Source organism: Phaethon aethereus (genome assembly GCF_964289735.1).
Source record: "Phaethon aethereus genome assembly, chromosome: 1".
Lineage (NCBI taxonomy): Eukaryota > Metazoa > Chordata > Aves > Phaethontiformes > Phaethontidae > Phaethon > Phaethon aethereus.
The window spans coordinates 214,418,296-214,438,781 of NC_138575.1; the positions used below are offsets into that span (position 1 = coordinate 214,418,296).

The window sequence follows — 20,486 nt, forward strand, 5'->3', positions numbered from 1 at the left end:
TGCCTGCAGCAAAGCAGTCTCTCTCCGCTGCTGTACAAGGCCTTGGCTAACTCCAAGCAGAAAGTTTTCTTCCTCCAAATTAATTCTCTGACCATTTTAAAAAGAAATAGCCCTACGTTTCCAGGGAAAAAAAAAGACTCTTCCTGGCCTTGTGCAAATCCAGCAAGCCTAACCCAACGCTGAATTCAACTGTTAAAAAGTGGATGGAAGTTTAGAAAATGTTGCACTATTTTGCAGCAATGACAGTTGATGGAAAACAGCACACAAACACGGAGGTGGGCCAAGCAAAAGGGTCGCTGGTACAACCCAAGGACTGTATTAAAACCGCAGCTGGTAAAGAAGAATATAATTGGAAAATGGTATTACAAGAGCAGGAAATAATTAAACAACAGAAATAGTCAGCCACGTCTAACCACCTGCTTTGGGAAGGTTTAAAGATCCTAATCAATGGCTAACATTTCACTGCCAAAGTCCATGAGCCAGCTGTGGAATGTTAATCTCAGGAGCACCAACATCAGCAGGTAGTTACATCGGTGGCCCGGCAAGGTCGCAACAGGAAAGCCCAAGCAGATGCACACAAATCCTCGCTGCCTCTTCCTCCTCCATCATCTTCTCATGCCATTTTCTTCCAGAGGCTGCTCTGATGAGAGCAGCGGTGCTGGAACCAGAACTGGCTTCAGCAGCTTGCGACTCGTCATACAGGGCTCCATACAGCAGCTTTCCACCTTCGATGTTTGCCTACAATACGACAGGACCCATCAGTAAACAGGGCATATTGCCTTTCGTTCTCTGGCAGTTCATTATATGGTGGAGCCTCTTCAGCACGCGCCACCTCCTCTTCTGGTGATATTCCAAAATCTTTGCCTTCTGGCCAGTCCATGATCACTTCCAAGATTCCTGGGTGACTGGGGTTTCCTATTCGAGCCCGCTGTGTGATAAGCACGACCCACTTACTCCATGTAGCATCAGTCGCATGATGCGTAGAGGGGACCCTCCCTTTGAACATCCAGCCCAGCACCGGCAGTCGGGGTGCCAGGAGGAGCTGTGCCAACCACTTCTGAGGCAGTTTGAACTCCTTCATATGCTGCCAATATCTCCCTTTCAGTTGGAGTATAGCGGGACTCAGATCCCCTATATCCTCGACTCCAAAACCCTAGAGGTCGACCTCGAGTCTCTCCTGGTGCCTTCTGCCAGAGACTCCAGGTAGGGCCATTCTCCCTGGCTGCCGTGTAGAGCACATTTTTAACATCTTGTCCTGCCCAGACTGGCCCGAGGGCTACGGCATGAACTATCTCCTGTCTGATTTGTTCAAAGGCTTCTCGTTGCTCAGGGCCCCATTTAAAATCGTTCTTCTTCCGGGTCACTTGATAAAGAGGGCTTACAATCAGACTGTAATTTGGAATATGCATTCTCCAGAAACCCACAACACCCAAGAAAGCTTGTGTTTCTTTTTTGCTAGTTGGTGGAGACATAGCTGTTATTTTGTTGATCACATCCATTGGGATCTGACGATGTCCATCTTGCTATTTTACTGCTAAAAACTGGATCTCCTGTGCAGGTCCTTTGACCTTACTTTGTTTTACGGCAAAACCAGCTTTCAGAAGGGTTTGAATTATTTTCTTCCCTTTCTCAAAAACTTCTTCTGCTGTGTTGCCCCATACGATGATGTCATCAATGTATTGCAGGTGCTCTGGAGCTTCACCCTGTTCCAGTGCAGTTTGTACCAGCCCATGGCAAATGGTAGGGCTGTGTTTCCACCCCTGGGGCAGTCGACCTTCATTTTGGCCTCCCGCTGCCTCCCTCTCACCTCGTCAACCGATAGTATCTCCCACACCCTGCTCTGTTTCTAATGACATATGCCATCTTTAATTCAGGAAGGAAAAACACAAGATAGGGGCAAAATTAAAGAGTGGCAGACCAAGGCCGAACTAGGACAAGGCCTCTGCGGGACAGGAGATGGGATGGCAGGTCCTGGTCCACCCTACCAGTCTGTTGTATTAAATTAAAGAACCAAAGAAAAATTGATCTGAAAAAGTCTTAACAAGACTGGTATCTTTTACCTGAAAAAGAGGGTTGCACAAAAACAATCACATTTTTTTAATTACCCTTTAATCCAAGTGCCAAAGAGCAGTAGTTCAGCATATTTTACATTTTGTTTCTCCTTTTTTTTCCCCCAATTCACACCTTCACATGCATTTTCTTGTATGCTTGTTAGAGAACTGAGCAGGCAATGTCTCAATGTTTCGTTATTCAGCACAGGTCATATCATCTGTGGCTGAACAATTCCGATCTCATGGATTCCACTTTTAATGTTTAAATGACAACAGACCACAAGTTTACAGAAGATAATTCTCTTGTTCATTTACACCTTCCTCAAATAAAAGTTTCACTTGATGAGATTTGCTTTTCTGACAACTTGGTAATGCTCAGACCAAATTATAACAGCAATAGCTCTTAAACTATGGCCTATAAAACTCAAGAGAGAACTACATATTTCTGTGATTGCACTGCCCAGAGGAAAGAGTCTAAAATAACTGTTTAAAAAACCCAAAAAGCTATAGGATAAAAATAGCAAGGAAGCCTAGCAGTGTACTGGGCTGTATTACCAGAAGTGTAGGTAGGAGGTCAAGGGAAATGATTAATCCCCTTTACTTGGCACTCACTATACCATACAGACTCCTGCGCCCAGTTTTGGTCCCCAATACAAAACAGGCATTATCAGCCAGCGGGGAGATTCTGACTTGACTTGAGGAAACAGCATTTTCTCCATCGAGACAGCCAAGCACTGGAACAGGGACCCCGAGGGTTTGTCGGACCTCTGTCCTCAGAAGGTTGCAAGGCTGACCGGACAAACCCCTAAGCAGGCTGGCCTGAGCTCGGTGCTGGTCCTGCTCCGAGCAGGACGCTGCACTAGCTGACTTCCCAAGGCTCATGTAACAATTCTATCATTCTACAGAAAAGAAAAAAAAAAGGTGGAAAGCAACTTTAAAATATCATACATGATTTTTTGCACAGATTATAAAATCAGAAGAGATTGCAGTGATAAATAATCCAGCTTCCTAAATAATATAAAACACAAACTTTTCTTCAATTAATTAGCCACTTCTTTAAAAAGATCAAATTTGTCTTTAAGTATTTGCAGTGAAGTCACCACAGCCACTGATAAGTTATTCTAACGCTACTTACCTTTACAATTTGCACCCTACTTTAGACAGGAATCTGTCCAGTCACTGAAACCGGTTACATCTTTACCTCCACTGTAACACTACAGAGTCCAACCAAGTCACCCACATACCGTTTCTTAAACAAAAATTAAGCTCCTTCAGTTTTTCCACAATGTTCCCCAAGATGCTAATCATACTCATGGCTTATTACTGAAACTGTCCCAATTTTTCAGAACTCATCTTCACAACTTAAAATGAAAATACAGGAAATAAAAAACAGATTAAAGCTTTCTTATTCTTTGTTTAATCAATAGTATTTTAAAGTCAAAGATATCACTAAGTGCTACTCTCTGACTTTGAACACATCTGCCTGTGAGCAAGATATTTATATTTTCACGTAAGTGTTGTAAATTCTGAAAACTTACTTGATTGACGCTAAAGGCCAAACCCCCTACGCGTGAGTTAAAAATTCTACTCATGCCAATAGAAGCAATGACAACTGTCCAAATCTGCATGCCAATATATTGTTTATGGAACAATTTCCTAAAGAATGCTTTCTTGCTTAGCTTGACACATTATAAATTTCAAAGAATAACTTTACTTTTACAAGTAGCATGAGTTTTTGGTTCATATAATAGCAAATCGTACAAAATACCAATTTTTAAAATACAACCAAGATGTTTTTTCCTATGAAACTCACTTCCAGTTCTCTCTCCTTATTTATGGTTTTCCTTCAATATATTTAAGGTTTTCCTTAAATATAGAGTTGTTGCTAGGCTAAAAAAAAGCAACTACAACAACAACAACAAACAACCCTGCCTGAAGGTGGGATGAAACCTTAGAACATGCTTATGCTCATGGCAATTTTACCATAAATTAGTTATTGCAACCACAGAAGCACTCAAAGAGAATTTCCAACAGAAGGCAAACACCTTCTCTTTCTCTGAACAGAAGAGAGGTAGGCACCCACCATTTTTCAGCTACTTCTTTCTCAATATTTATTCCTCTTTTGAATATTTATTTCTTTCATACATTTTGCCTTGCCCTGTCCATCCTGTATGTCCAATGCGCAGCACTCCAGCCCCTGCAGTTTTCTCATCAAGACCTTTTTTTGGCAATATGAAGTTTAAAGCATTGTTTTCTCTATTGCCTTGTTTCAATTAAACCACAAACCTTTCCGAGTAGACACCCTGAAATCTAAACATTCCCTGCAATTAATTAAATATATTTGAACTGCTATAATTACACGTTTTACCAGTCTTGTGGGTTTTTATGATCACTTTTTTTTTCTTGCTCAAAACTAATGGGGAAGTAAGTGACCCAGTCAGAAATAACAGGAAATAGCTACAGCAAGATGAATGCCACTATGTACAAAACTCACATAAATTGACTAAACAGGCACCTCTCTCAATGAGAATAGCTCTAGGCGTGAGCCATAACAGTGAGCTGGTAAATTCACACCACAGGGCGAGGTATGCACTGGGGCAAGTACACCCAGGCCCTGTACCCTGCTACAGCTCTTGTAATCCAGCGTACGGCAGCAGTTAGTAATGGAGATGGTTAGAAGGAGCCTGAAGATGGATGAAGCAGCATGTTAAAAATCTTCATGCATGCAATTAAAAGAACACATTCTCTAATTAAACAGCCTCATGTAACTGTAGTTATGTTTCTCGACATATACAGTAAAATTTTAACAGTTGGGGGGCAAAACCCCACAAAATAAAAATATCCAACTCACTGCTAAGACAAGAATAGTTTTAGCTTTGCTATAAAGCTTTCTAATTTCATCCCCCAGTCCAAAACGTCATGTTCCTAATATTGCTTTTCAAAAATTCTTAGTGTTGTCAAACCAACAAGACTTACCTAAGAACAAATAGGTACTCGAACAAAACAAGTCAAACTTACCTTTTCTTGTGACCTATATGACAAGATTGGAACTACACATGGCTTTAGTATAGTTAATTTACGAAAAAAAGCACATTTTTATAAGTTTCCTACAAATTCAAGTTTGAATTTTATACAAATACCACTGTTCACTGAGTCTGCTGCATATTCTGATGTTTATCACCTTATTTTAACTGATAATTCTTTTTTGGATTTTCTACAAGCCTAAGAAATCACAAATAAATATACTTTCAAAGGAATCAGTGGATTCAAAGGTATATATGGGATGGAATGTTAAAAAAAAAGAAGGTAAAGAGCACACAGCTTATGCTATACTGACTTACAGTAAAATATGAGAACATTTGTCCTTTTAAAAAAAAAGAAAAAAAAAAAAAGAGTTAACTCTGTCTTTAATTTCTGAACATAAACTAAGAAGCCAACATAATAGTTTGTAATGGCTCCCCAGACAGGATTTGTGGTCTGCAAAAACAGGAAGAATTCCTCCCCCCAGCTTCCCTCCCCCACACACACTGTAAAACACACCACTTTATAACCTGCAGAATTAAATCAAACACACAAATCACAGGTTTCCCCCAAAAAGAAAAAGGTCAAAATGAAGAGGGGTTTTTTTTCCGCTCTACAGCAGCTTGACACCACAAGCTAACCAACTATAGATCTGGAGTTGTGATTGCATCCCTGTAATAACACAAGTACTACAGATTATGTTTAGGGTATCGTTAATCTCTCACACCCACCAATTTCCTACTGACAGTTGGAGGCCAGCAGCGAAATCCTGGTGCAAAAGTTCACTTAAAATCAGCAGGAACAGATAAGCTTTCAAAATAATGCCGAAAATTATGAAAACAGGCCTAAGCAGTAAGTTTTCAAAAAAGAAAATTATTACTTTTTAAGCTTAGTAAATACCAGTAGCAAGTCTTTCACACAAAGATAATGTTCAGGCGCATAACTTCATATCAAAAATATACAGTTTAAGGACCCACAACCCACTTTTTTTTTTTTTAAAGGAACCTTCTATTTCAAAATTTTGGGTAGTTTAAAGTAGGAAATGGACATTTTACAGGTTGGAAAAATTGAAGTTCCTCAAAACTGCAAATCAGTAATACTTGCTTTGAGCGCATTACATGTTAAGTAAAATGGTTTCTTGCAAATACTCAGAATTTGTTGTTCTTAAAAGGAAAGAAAATAAACTCAATATGTTCTATGATTTGAAGAAGTGCCAAAGAAAGGCTATGAGAAAATGGGAAAGGGAGAGAAGCCAAAAAGAAACTATATCTACAGTAATACATTCCAATTAAATTAGTACCAATAATTCTTAGAGAGTTTTCAGCTAGTGCAATGCAAGATAACATCTACAATTTAATTTTTTAACTGTTTTATACTCTATTTTATACAGATTTTCTTGCAACATTCCTTCCCTCTTCCTCTTCTCCCAGTTTCCCTATGGTATCTATGGAGCCAACAGAGTCAAAACAAAGGCTGACCTACAGAAAGAAAAAAAAAATCTTAGTGTTATTTAACCTCACAAGATTCTATGAAGAGATAAAAATCAGATTCTAAAAAGCTTATTAGTTTCATAAAAGGATGGACTCGTAGATAACAGAAGAATAACAAATTAATCAAACCTCAGGAAAAGAAATGAAGGATTTCCAGCGATTTTTAAAGTTATTAACATTCTTGGTATAGAAGATCTGTCTAGTGTTAAGTAAGGCCCCAAAAAACAATTTCTTTGGACTGCGATAGTAACACAGAATTGTTTTTAATCAGCTCAATCAAAAAGAAAACACTCTCAGTTCGTTTCTGGGCACCTTCTCAGTCGGGATACAACATGTGCTGCTTGGCCGCTCTATCTGGAAAGCATATACATAGGGCACAAAAGCAAACACCCTCTTCTTGAGCAAAACTGCTTTGGGGATCCTTAGCAGCAGCAGGTCATTGCTTCTACATATTCAGCTGTCAAACACTACTGCTTCATAGCAAAAAAGAGGACAGAACTGTTAATAAAAGTTAGGAAGAAGAGCAAGATAGGGCACAAAATTTCAGAGTTGCAGAGATATGCAATATTCACTGGCCTTGGACACACACTCTGTATTTTGGGAGACGGGAGGAAGGAGAAACAAATTCTCATATAAGGCTACTACTCTAGCAGACAGCTTGGGGTTGTCCCAACACCAATGGAAATTCATACAGCATTTGACCTGTTCTCTTCCACCTCAACCCTCCAACTCTTCTCAGGTCAAGAGCCATTCACCCATACCCTACCTGCACATCCCAAACCCAGCCCACAGCAGCTCAGGGAGAAGCAGCTCCAGAGGCTTCCCAAGAAGCCCCTTGAAAGAGCTGCCTTTCCCTCCCTAAGTCATATTCTGTGCCAAGTCTGAGATGATCCATTCCACAATACAAGTTTTTTGATAAGCTACTCAAATCATCCGTCTTTTCACCTATTTCAAAAGACTTAAGCAGCCTAATGCTCTTTTTCTAGTCTGCCCAACGAATAGCTATTGTTTTGTTTGCATGTTTAGAGCTAATTTTCTCTTTAAACTCATAATGTTTTAATGATTACATTTCTGATCAGATTACACCATTTACAAAATACCTGAAGCAATATGCCAAAAAAGCTAACGTGACAAATCAATCCAACTCAAACAGAAGACTACTGCAGTTTCTCACATGGTGCAACTAACTTCTAAATGCCTTTATATTCAGAAACAGCAGACCAGCTATTCCAACAGAAGTAGGGTATGGAGTTAGACTTGCCAACACACACTGCCATTTGCATTTTTTTCCCCTTTAGAACCCCAATGACAGACTATTAAGTCATATTAAAAACAGGCTTCAAATCCAGTTAGGATCTATGAATTAGTCATGCAGAAGATGGATTAATGCTGTTAAGTGGGTGCCTACATCTGTAAGGGCCTGGAAGACAAGGGGTCCCAAGGAACAGCAGTGTCAGAAGCCAATGTAAACCTTCTCTAGAAAGGTAGGCAAGCCATACTAAAAGTTTGACTGAGAGTCATTTCAACACATCCCTGTTGACTGAAAAGTCCATTTCTGGCAGGACATCAGTATTTGATGATGAACTGTGCCAGATAATACTGACAGACCTTTATGTGACATTTCATCTACCAAAGACAGAAAGAAGCTACTGCCAAGTCCAGTTTCAACCTATTATCTTCTAACTTTAAGCTCAAAGATCCAAAATGCTAACGGTTGATATTAGAACATTTTTGTTAGCTCCTCAGTCTATTGTTCACAATGAATGAATAATGGACACTGAAAAAGAGCTTAAAAGGAAAAACTAATCATTGATGAAGCAAGATAGAGCACAGACAAATCCCTTCAAGTAGACAAAATGATGTCGTACTACCAGACAGTCCATAGTTTCAGTCTTTCACTGAAGTCGGAGCAGTCATGATTGTGATGACTGGCCCAAATTCATGAGACCTGTTTTAAGCTAGCGTTTAATGCCGTGGATTCTGTTATTCCTGCTCTTCAGAGAGACCATCTTTAGGAGAAGGTTTTAATGGCATACGCTTACTTTATCAAAAAGTTTCAATCTGGAGTGGAGGTCATCTGATTAGAAGAAACACTATGCAATCCACAGGACTTACTAAAGGAAATAAAACCGTTGTCATTTTCTGTCCTGGGATGTGGAGGGGAGAGGGCAGGAAGGGGAAGCAAGATGTTTAACCACAGTACACTGCTGTAATCTTCACCACTGAAAACCCTCGCGTGGTTAAATATAGCAAAACATTACAATTCCAGGTTTCTACCTCCACACTTTTCCTGCTGCAGGAGCTAACAATGTTAATTCCTCGGGAGCAATGAGGCTACAGGAAAGTCCCTTCATTTACAGATAGTTTATAGGTGTGGCTCATACGGAAACAAAGATTGAAGCTCCTCTCATCTATACTATCTAAAAACAGAATCCTACGAGCAGACCTGAGGAACATATCACAGAAAAGTTCCCTCAGAGAGACTTTCAGCAACCGTACCAGAGGCATGGTAGGCACGGATGTTATCTCACCAGGTACATGTCAAGCTTGTCATTGCCACATCAGCCAGCACTATAGCTAGGCTCACCTAGGCAGCATCTGAAGATTATTCTACACTAGCAGAGTATTTATTATTCCCCCTCAGGGAGCTGCATGTTACACGCAAGCACTCAGACACGGAAGATGTATTAAGTGTTTGCTTAAGCCAAGGAAGTCCAAATGAGTGTCTCCTGGATGCTAGTGCTGAGCAGACAGAACAGAGTAATTAATCCACTGTTTGTGCCATTTGAATCCAAGTCAGACTTGCAGAATAGCACACTGTTCAGCAGCAGTCTGAATTTTAACATTTTATCTGGAGGCATTTCAACAGGACTGTAAGTTTTCTAGGGGTTTTTGTGAGGGTTTTGGGGTTAACGATGAAAAACAGAATACAAAATTATATTAAAACTCAGATGACTAAATCACTTTTGCTTAGCTTTCAGCCTACAAAGTGAACATTTGAAAAACAGATTTGCCAAAAGTGGTCCTTAGAATAATAAAAAAAAATTAAATTTTAACTGTAATCAAGTCTCAATTACTCACGGAGCAGCGCAGGAAGAGCTAGCTACACCGAGTCACCTGGGAACTATCAGAGCTTATAGCTTGACCTTAGCACTGCCCTTTCTCCATCCAGGCTGGCCTCACGTGAACTAGCAGGGTAATCCAGAGCTTAATGGGTGCTCCCTGTGATGACTTTACATTACCATTCATGAAGTAACCTCATGGCTGGTGCTGTGCCTAAGATTGTAAATCCTCCTGAAACTCAGGGAACTGGAGACCATTGAGCAAACGCAGCCAAACAGTCCTGCATGATCCAGCTCAGCCCTGGCTGTATCAACACTAAGAGAAAATAAACCCAGTCTGTACAGACCCACCCAGATGTCCACAACACATTCTCCAGCATCAGAGGTATATATTTTACATGGGATCTTCCAGTATTCTTATGCCTATGTTATCCCAGAAAATGGACTGTCAGCTATAAAGCTGTAGCTGCTATCCTGCTTTTCCATCTTGTGCAAGACTTCAAGGACCACAGAAGAAAGACAGACCAAATTTTTCCAACGGTCAAATGCTGTGGGCTGAAGATTCCTGAAACTTGGTTGCTGAACACTTCTGCAGACATGGTTACAGTTTTTTAGAAGCCCCATCAGTTTATAACCTGGTCTGATTGACTACAAATGTGTGGGACTGGAGTCACTGATCCCCAGGGATCCTTCTTGCTCTGTACACAACTATAGGACTCATCTTGCCAAACTTCTACCATCTGAAGTGGATGAAATCTAACTTAAGACAGTTATCTAGACTGCCTTTGTGACTGAGACACATAATGGTGATTCACTCAACTGACTGGGAAGAGATGACTGGTGTGAAATAGAAACACACATTTCAGATGGTTAGAAAAGTCAGTGTTGACTGTTATCATTTCTTTTAAAAAAGCATGCAGAAATACAAGGATTATACCTACATCTTATGTGCATACACAGAATCACGAGGCGTAAAGGCCAGGGTGAAGGATAGACTGATTGTAGGAATAATTAAGAGCACAGTATGGGAAAGATGATCTTTCTTGCATATAGAACAAAATGTTTTCCACAGTTCATTTAAATGCAGCAAATTTAACCCTGCAGCTACTTTCACAAATGGAGAACATAGTTTACATCTTGCTAGTAACACGTCTTTCTATGACCCACAGAGGACATCCTTTTCCTTTACACAGGACTGCTTCATAATCTGGCTACAACTTAAATGACAGCTTTCCCTTCATCCACTTGGCAGCTGACCTTGTCATAGAAGGATATCAAATTAGTTAAACAGGACTCTCCCTTCATGCTGACTGTGCCTGACAATGCCCACTGTTCTCTTAATGCCTTTCAATAGTACCCAGTATAATCTTCTCCACAATTTTTCCAGGAACTGAGGTTAGGCTAAGACATCTGTAGTTCCCTGGGTCTTCCCTCACACCCTTTTTGTAAATCTGAGTAAGACTGTCTAGCTTCCGCTCAGCAGGGACCTCCAAAGACTCCCCAAACCTTTGGTTGATGATTGAGAAGGGTCCTGCCATAACATCCACCAGCTCCTTCAGTACCCTGAGATGAATCCCATCAGGCCACATGGACTTCTGAACATTCAGCTGATACAGCTGGTCCCTTACAATTTCGGTGTCCTCAAATGGAAAGTCACTGTTGCCACACTCGTGCTCCTCCGAGTCAGGGGACTGGGCAGCTCAAGGTCTAGCAGTATTACTAAAGACTGAAGCAAAAAAAGCATTGAATGCCTCCCCTTTTTCTCTATCCCTATTGTTCAGGTGACTACCTTCAACAAGTATCAGTCCAATGATTTCTTTAGACCTCCTCTTGCCATTAAAATACTTTAAAAAGCCCATCCTGTTGTCAGATACAACACTGGCCAGTTTCAACTCTAATTGAGCTTTTGGCCTTTTGCATCTTCTCCCTGCATATGCAAACCACAGCTCTGTACTCTTCCTGAGAAGCCTGAGCTCACTTCCAGAGACCACAGAACTTCTCGTGGAGCTCAAGAGGAAAAAGGTGTTCCCCGTTCAGCCAAGCTGGTCTTCTGCCCCACTTGCTTGACTTGCAAAACACTGGAATTGCCTGCTCTTGTGCTTCTAAAAGGTGGTTCTTAAAAACTAAATTCATTAATATTGATTTAACTGAACAAAGCTAAGTCAACTCCAGGAACATTTTCTGGAATTAACATGTAATGCTATAACAATAAGTGAAAAATAGAAATCTCTTTGAAATTATTAACAAAGTTATTATTGTTGGGGATATACCCCACGGAGATCATTAATCTTTCTAGTGCAAAAAAGCAGGCTATTGGTGTTTTTTTATCAAACTGGAGACTGAGTGTGTCAGGACAAACATAGCATAAATCAAGTGATCCCATTTCTCAGAAAGACAAATTACTGTAAATCATTGATTAGAAATCCTTTAGCCCAGTTCTGGGCAAGAGCTCCCAGCTCTTAGAGCTCCCACTAAGATCCAAAGTCAGCAAGAGACGCTACTTTCCATGAAAAACACTCCCGAGAGCTGCCCGTCCTGAGCTACCTGCCATTCACAATGTTCCCACAATAGCCGCATCTTCCAGATTGACTCCTGTGCTCCCAGGCAACCTTGAACTATCAGTTTTCCCTCTCTCTGAACACTATAGCAGTAGCAGCCTTCAAGGCATGCAGCAAAACATGTTCAAATGTTTACATGCTGTTACTATAAAAAACACAGATGTCAAACATTGGCTCTCATCAAGGCAGTTGCTGAAGTGCAATGCATTTTAACATATTTTGGTTTAGGAACAAAAAGCGTTCCCATTAACTTCTACAGCTTGGCTCTGTATTTCACAGTAATAATCACTCCAGAGGAGTAAAACTCCAAAATCATTTGTCTCTCTGCTAGCTCTCCTTACCAGACTACACCACAAAATACTCATGTGAGTAATCCAAATTTGAAGGTTTTCACTGCAATACAAAAAATACGCAAAAATCATCCCTCAATGTAGCCTGCTCTCTCAATTTCTTACCAGTAGTAAGTAAGATGACTAAAGTTAGCAAAAACACCTGCTGTGTTAAAAGTTTCTTTATTTGTTTTGATTACCCACCCCTCATATACTGGTGATTTATAGGTTTCCCTAAAATAAAACGTCAAACTGAATAACTGCAAAACATTTTGAAAAAGGAAACTGCCACCTCAAGTCTAAATATACTATACTACTATACAGAAATAGGTATCAACAAGTCTGTATTTGAATGGACAAACGTACAAAAACACTGTATTTATTTACAGCGTATACTTTTTACCATTACTATGCTGCCATATTCTTCTTTTATAATGTATTTAGACTAATGGCATTTATGGCAAGCAAATAACCTTAACAGCGACTGAATGTTTGATAAGGAGAACAAACATACAGTCTAAAAACTCCACATTGTTCTTAAACAAATCTTTCTGCCACTTTTCTAAGCAACAGTATTATTTTGTTTCCAAGAACACTAAGTATGTGTATACATACATGCTCTCTGTAATGTACACTGTTGCACTATATTACTTCTTAAACGCACATGCTTTAAATATTTTTCTGAGAGCCCAGTATACTGAACTTTTTCCATGAAAAACACACAAACTTTTCAACTAAAACACATTGCCAATAGTCGCCCAGAGCAAGATTTTACAACCGAATTATAAAAGCCCTAAATCTCAAGTTTTATAATACCATCAGTGACATAGTCTTAACTGTAGCGACGAGACAGGCGCCGCTATAATGTTAACAGCCAGTATGTAAACATTAATGCAGCCTAAGGGGGGAGCATGGGGCAATCCCAGAAGGGTCCCTTCAGAATTGCCACAGAACTTTCAGGTGGCTGTAGTTAAACTTTCTTTGGCTTAATTACTTACAAAGGGCAGGAGAAAAAAAAAAAGTTAGCCAGACAGTAAGACAATTTAATTGCATTAAAACTGTAATTGCGTCACATCTTAGAGCTTTCCTTCTAGTTCTTCAGACTCACTAGTACTTTCTATTTTGAACAAGAGTCAAATTAGTTTGTTTGAACAAAAAAGTTTGCCATTTAGCTATTAACAAAACACAACTTAAAGGGTTGTGAAACATCACCACATTTACAAAACACTTAAGAGAACATCATTCTTTTCCTGGAGAGTAATTACAGAGGTCTTAAATACAGGCTCTTCACCGAACTATCAGACTTCTCTGTCTTGGAAATCAGTAAGGTACAACCAATCTAACCAGCTTTCCAGCAGTTGGCTGGCTTCAGCCAAGTCTCAAATCACATTCCAACAACTTCATTCACAACCACCTTAACAAGTATATTCAGTTACTTACAGAATCATAGAACAGCTTGGGTTGAAAGGGACCTTTAAAGGTCACCTAGTCCAACATCCCTGCAAGAGGCAGGGGCATCTTCAACTAGAGCAGGTTGCTCAGAGCCCTGTCCAACCTGACCTGGAATGGTTTCACAGATGGGGCATCTACCACCCCTCTGGGCAACCTGTGCCAGTGGTTTACCACCCACATTGGGAAAAATGTCTTCCTTCTGTCTAGTCAAAATCTGCCCTCTTTTAGTTTAAAACCATTACCCTTTGGCCCGTCGCAACAGGCCCTGCTAAAAAGTCTGTCCCCATATTTCTTAGAAGCCCCCTTTAAGTCCTGGCAGGCTGCAAGAAGGTCTCCCCGGAGCCTTCTCTTCTCCAGGCTGAACAATCCCAACTCTCTCAGCCTGGTCTCACAGCAGAGCTGTTCCAGCCCTCGGAGCATTACTGTGGCCTCCTCTGGACCCGTTCCAACAGGTCCATGTCTTTTCTGTGCTGAGGGCTCCAGAGCTGGACGCAGCACTGCAGGGGGGTCTCCCCAGAGCAGAGCAGAGGAGCAGAATCCCCTCCCTCAACCTGCTGGCCACGCTGCTTTGGATGCACTCAAATGCTGCTCAGCTTGGTGTCACCTGCAAACTTGCTGAGGGTGCACTCGATCCCACTGTCTAGGTCACCGATGACAATATTAAAGAGTACTCGTCCCCATACAGACCCCTGAGGGACACCCCTCATCACCGATCTCCATCTGGACATTATTGACCACTACCCTCTGGATGCAACCATCCAACCAATTCCTCATCCATCCAACAGTCCACCCATCAAATACATCATCTCTCTCCAATGTAGAGAGAAGGATGTTGTGGGGGACCGTGTCAAAGGCCTTGCGGAATTCCAGATAGATGACATCAGTAGCTCTTCCCTTGCCCACTGATGTGGTCACTCCATCCTAGAAGGCCACTAGTTGGTCAGGCAGGACTTGCCCTTGGTGAAGCCATGCTGGCCATCTTGAGTCACGTCCCTGTCCTCCATGTGCCTTAGCAGAGATTCTAGGAGGAGCTGTTCAGTATCTTCCCAGGCACAGAAGTGAGGCTGATGGGTCAGTAGTTCCCAGGATCCTCCATGCTACCTTCTTTAAAAAGGGGTGCAAAGTTTCCCTTTTTCCAGTCTCCAGGGTCTTCCCCTGACTGCCATGACTTTTCAAATATCATGGAGAATGGCTTGGCAACAACATCACTCAGTTCCCTGAGGACTCTGGAATGCATCTCATCAGGTCCAATAGCCCTCCTTGCTTTCCAAAAGTCTCAGTGCTTCTTGAACAAGGTAGTACCATGTCCTTCAGTATAAGCCACATACCTCCTCCTCTACTGTATGCTCAGTTCTTGCTAACAACATTTAATAGATGTTGAAAAAAAACAACAGGATACTGAAACTTTGAGTTACGTAACAGAAGCCAGAAGACAGAATCAAAATGTTCATTTTTCAAAATTACAAACAAAATTGTCTCTTATCAACAATTGGAGACAACAGTTATGGGAGTAAACAAGGAGCACACTGGTAAAACAACTCCATACAAAGGTTATTAAAAGGCATGTATTGATTTCCTAAGGAAGCTTAACAAAATTAATGTAACTGAGTCATATTTCTGTTTTTGAGGAGATGAGGAGACATTAACACAACTATTCACGTCTAATACTACAAAACTAAATTCTGTGACAAAAGAATTGCACATTTTTCTTTAATAGAAGATGTAGAAAAGGTGAAACTGTAAAGAAAATTCTACTCTTTGAAATACACTTGTGCAAGTGCACCTGTTAGAAGCTTAATTATTATATTACAGCATAGTTATGATGAAAATATATATAGGGAGAGTAATTAAAATGTTGAAGTCATGGCCAAATAATCAAAAGGAATTAGAACAATGTACATTAGAATTGTGTACATTTCTCCAGGACAAGAAAGTACTTTCCTTATTTGCAAGAACATTTTCTTAGCATGTGAAAATGTATAACACACCACTAACACCTACAATATTTTTTGTTTCATTTCTCAACACCTCTGCCAGAGCCATAAATACAGCAAAAAGAAATAACATGGCAGGACTAACACTAAAAATGGCTAAAAAGATTGTACTGTATGAGATAATGCACAGTCAAAATCAGCTGAAATTTAACTCTCTGCCCTCTTAGCACTTCCAAGAGCATCAAATGTATAGTAGCTATGGACTGTCATTTCCAAATTCCACACTGGCCAGTAAGGATGCTTCCTCCTAATTCTACAGGCAAACCATACTTCTTGAGAGCACCAGAAAAAGGCAAAAAATTCTGAGTTACTCCTACCACAATAAAGGACTAAAGGCACTGAATATGAATCTGCACATTACAAACATGTAATCTCCATGTTTATGTATCTACATTCAATTATTATCTATGAAATAATTATTATCAAAACATTAATTATCATAATGTGAATAGCTCTTTTCCAGTAATCTCACAGAACATTTATATATACATATACAAAAAAGTTTACAAGTGTTTTTATTCCTTGGCCCTTTCCACAGATCCTAATAAATTAGTTTCCATAGACAGGATAACCATATTTTATAATCACCAAATAGAATACACATGGACATACTAACGTGCAATTTATATCTTTGTAGAACTGTAGTGGCATAATATAATCCAGATCATTTCCTGAGTCTGTTTCAAGTTTCTGTGCAATGTCATCTCCCTTTCTGATTGCCAGTGCCATGCAAATTTCCAATTACATATTACACAAATACAAACTATAATCAGACTAATTCTGTAACACGTTAGAAAACATACTCCTCAGGATTATAATGTGCCTAGACAAGCACTCCATCTCTTTTTCCCATTCTTCTGTAAGAATTATAAAATGTACAAAGCTGACACACACAAGCAGCAACACTCAGAAGAAAATCTGATTTACAAGCCTGCTGTTCCCAAGTTAAGGATTGACAGGGATGCTGTGCAAGCAAATGCCAGTGAGGTACTTAAAATAGGGTATCCACTTGGGAAGAGATTAAGTTTGGTGTTGCTGCCAGCTGCTAGTAGCAATTTAAAGGGCTAGACATATGTTTACGAACTCAAATCAGGACTTTTTCCCACCTCCCCAATTTTTCAAGAAAATCTGCTGTAAGCTACTCAGGATACGACTGAAAATGCCACTGTGCCTCCACGTCAAACCTCAGTTTCCCAAAAGGCTGTAAGTCTACTAAAATTTGGTTTTGCTTGTAACAGAAGCTAACAAGCAAATACATGTGAAATCAGAAAGGCATATCTCACTAAGTCTCATAGCAGCATTTCACACATTGTACATAGTTAGCATCTGACAACATACCAAACCACTTTATATTTTAAAAAGCTTAAAATTTCAACCACCTTTTGATGCCATTAAACAATTTTTTTCAGTAATAACAATGACCCCACTTTTTCAGCTGCGTACGTTATATTGAAATATCTACACTGCCTTTTCACATTTTCTCTGATGCAATATAATGTTAATTTTTAGGCAAAATACCTTAGGTCACACATTTTGGATTTTGGCAGAAAGGAGAATAAACTTCCAGGCATTAAGTATTTCAGCATTATTCATTACTATGTGCTGTACCAACCCATTTCTGCCATCTTCACACACCTCTGTTTCCACTTCTATTTCTTTCAAATTTCAGGTGCCAAATAGGAGCCTGTTAACATAGAATCATGGAATGGTTTGGGTTGGAAGGGACCTTCAAAGGCCATCTAGTCCAACCCCCCGGCAACGAGCAGGGACATCTTCAACTACAGCAGGTTGCTCAGAGCCCCATCCAACCTGACCTCAAATGGTTCCAGGGATGGGGCATCTACCACTTCTCTGGGCAACCTGGGCCAGGGTTTCACCACCCTCACTGGGAGAAATATCTTCCTTCTATCTAGTCTAAATCTGCCCTCTTTTAGTTTAAAACCATTACCCCCTGTCCTATCACAACAGGCCCTGCTAAAAAGTCTGTTCCCATCTTTCTTGTAAGTCCCCTTCAATTACTGGAAGGCTGCAAGAAGGTCTCCCCAAAGCCTTCTCTTCTCCAGGATGAACCCCCCCAGCTCTCCCAGCCTGTCCTCACAGCAGAGCTGTTCCAGCCCTTGGAGCATTGCCTGTGGCCTCTGCTCCAACAGGTCCGTGTCTCTCCTGTGCTGAGGGCTCCAGAGCTGGACGCAGCACTAAAGGGGGGTCTCCCCAGAGCGGAGCAGAGGGGCAGAATCCCCTCCCTCGCCCTGCTGGCCACGCGGCTTTGGATGCAGCCCAGGAGATGGTTGGCCTTCTGGGCTGCGAGCGCACATTGCTGGCTCCTGTCCAGCTTTTCATCCACCAGGACCCCCAAGTTCTTCTGGGAAAGGCTGCTCTCCATCCCTTTATCCCCCAATCTGCACTGGTACAAGGGGTTGCCCCGACCCAGTTGCAGGACCCTGCCCTTGCCCTTGTTGAACATCATGGGCCCATTCCTCGAGCTTGTCTGGATGGCATCCTGTCCCTCAGGTGTGCCAACCACACCACTCAGCTTAACATGTCAAAGCTTTCATACATTGCCACTAAGACTTGTAGAAATCCCTATTTGACATAAAATTTGTTTGTCTACTCTTTTTGCTACGCTTAACAAGCTTAGGTTGCCAGGTCTTTCAAAGTTGTTCCACTGTTACACAAAAACCTTTTACGGGTTTGGGCTCACCAGTGGTTTCAACTCTTGACTCACAAATATGCTGAAAGCTACAAGAAACTCATACACCGACAACCAGCCTGATTTTTTCCCCTTCATGCCATCTAGATATATTAGAAGTCTGACACACAAAATCTTCACATTGTAACAGGTCTGTAGGAAAAGTTAAGCTCCTGCTGTCACTGATCAAAGGGATAAAATGCATTTGCTCTCACCGCAAAATGAACCACCAATGTCAACGGCAGTGCTGGAGTCTAAGTAACTAGGCAAAGTTCTACCAAAATGTATCCAACCTCTTAGGAAGTAATTGCAGAAAAATGAAAATCAGTCAGCTGGAAAGGACATTAAAAAGAAAATTAACTTATTTACTAACTCTATTACAGTTATTTTCTCTCTAGTAACATTAAAGTGATTTAGAAGTGCTCCCATCTTTCCAGAACTTCTTACACATACTAAATCTTCAAAAACAATGGACAATGCATTCTTTTAAAAGGACAGAGCTTTGACAATCTTATCTAAAACTTGGCTTGTGCTTTGCTTACTCCATGACTGAAGTTTAGGAATGGGGCCTGACAGTCAACAACATGATGTATACATGTTTGCAGTTATTTTGAAGGAAGTTTCAGATATTCATAGTAAACAAAAATGCATTCACTTCACCTCTACTACTAAACCCCCCCTCATGATCTTTTAAAGATTAATCCCTTACATTACCCTTTTGACACCTTTTCTACTTTGAATAAAACCTACTAAGCAGATGACTAAAGCATCTCATTAAAGTAATTAAGCATTATAACTTTCACTATTGATACAAGCTACCGATATAAGTTGAATTTCAAAATATTAAAACCTTACAACCCAGGATTTCACCTGCCACCTTTCATGGCCACATTACAAACAGCAGCTTTTGGCTATCCTTGGACCCATCAGAGCTTTCTTCCCCACTCCCCATGCTTTCGTAACAAACTTCCCATTGACAGTTGAACTTCAGCACCTTTCCTTAAGTGAAAGGCTTTGCTTTCTGTATCAGTACGTTTCAGTCAATTTGGAGTACTTCAGCTCTTCCAGTCAGTTTTTTCCACAACATGCTATTACTCCTCTATCTTAACTAATGTCACATTAACTCAATTCATTAGCAACTTTCATGAGCGTGCTCCTTCTCCGTTGCTAATTGCAAACATTATTTGAATTATATTTAAAAAAAAAAAAAAGAAAAAACAACCCACAGCTTCATTAGGAAATCCTAAGCAACCAAGCCTCATTGGGTAATACTAAGCAACCCAATTAAACATTAAACAAGAAAAACAAACCACAAAAAAGAAACTGAGTGCTTATAAGGTTTTTTTTTTCCTATAGCTTCCTAGATTTAAATCTAATGTTGTAAAAGACACTATTTCAAATGAACTACATTTCCAGCATTCTGAAACAAAACCACAAAAGTGTCAAATGTCAATTATCAAATGACCAAAACAAGAAATGTTGTTAACTAAAACTGAAAATCCGTAAACACATACCATACCTGCTTTTCCTTTCGATGAGAATAGCCATATAAGAAGCAGGTAAAGCAGCACCAAAGCCAGGAGACCAAAAGTAGAATTTTCCAAGTAGCTTCCTGAAAATGTAATTTGTACACATATTACATGCAAAGCAATCGAAACGTTGATGTACAGCACCATGTTACCTTTATCATAAAATTATGCACACTTTAAGATTAACATTGTCCCTCTACATTAATCAATACTTACAAAAAATACTAATAATATATTTTTACAGCTGGATAGTTCTCAGACGGGTTCCCACAGTGCTTCATGAACATTAAACACTTGAAATACTTCATTAA

General features: G+C 40.2%; 1 protein-coding gene across 1 annotated transcript in view; it reads right to left on the reverse strand.

Annotated features, from left to right (window-relative positions):
• The window catches only part of TMEM135 (transmembrane protein 135), a gene marked incomplete at its 3' end in the record, with an annotated part of 196,066 nt that overhangs the window by 151,815 nt on the left and 23,765 nt on the right, over positions 1–20,486 (reverse strand). The window contains exon 3 of the mRNA XM_082001436.1: positions 20,166–20,258. Coding sequence (XP_081857562.1) covers positions 20,166–20,258 — 93 coding nt within the window. The remainder of the gene's footprint in view (positions 1–20,165; positions 20,259–20,486) is intronic.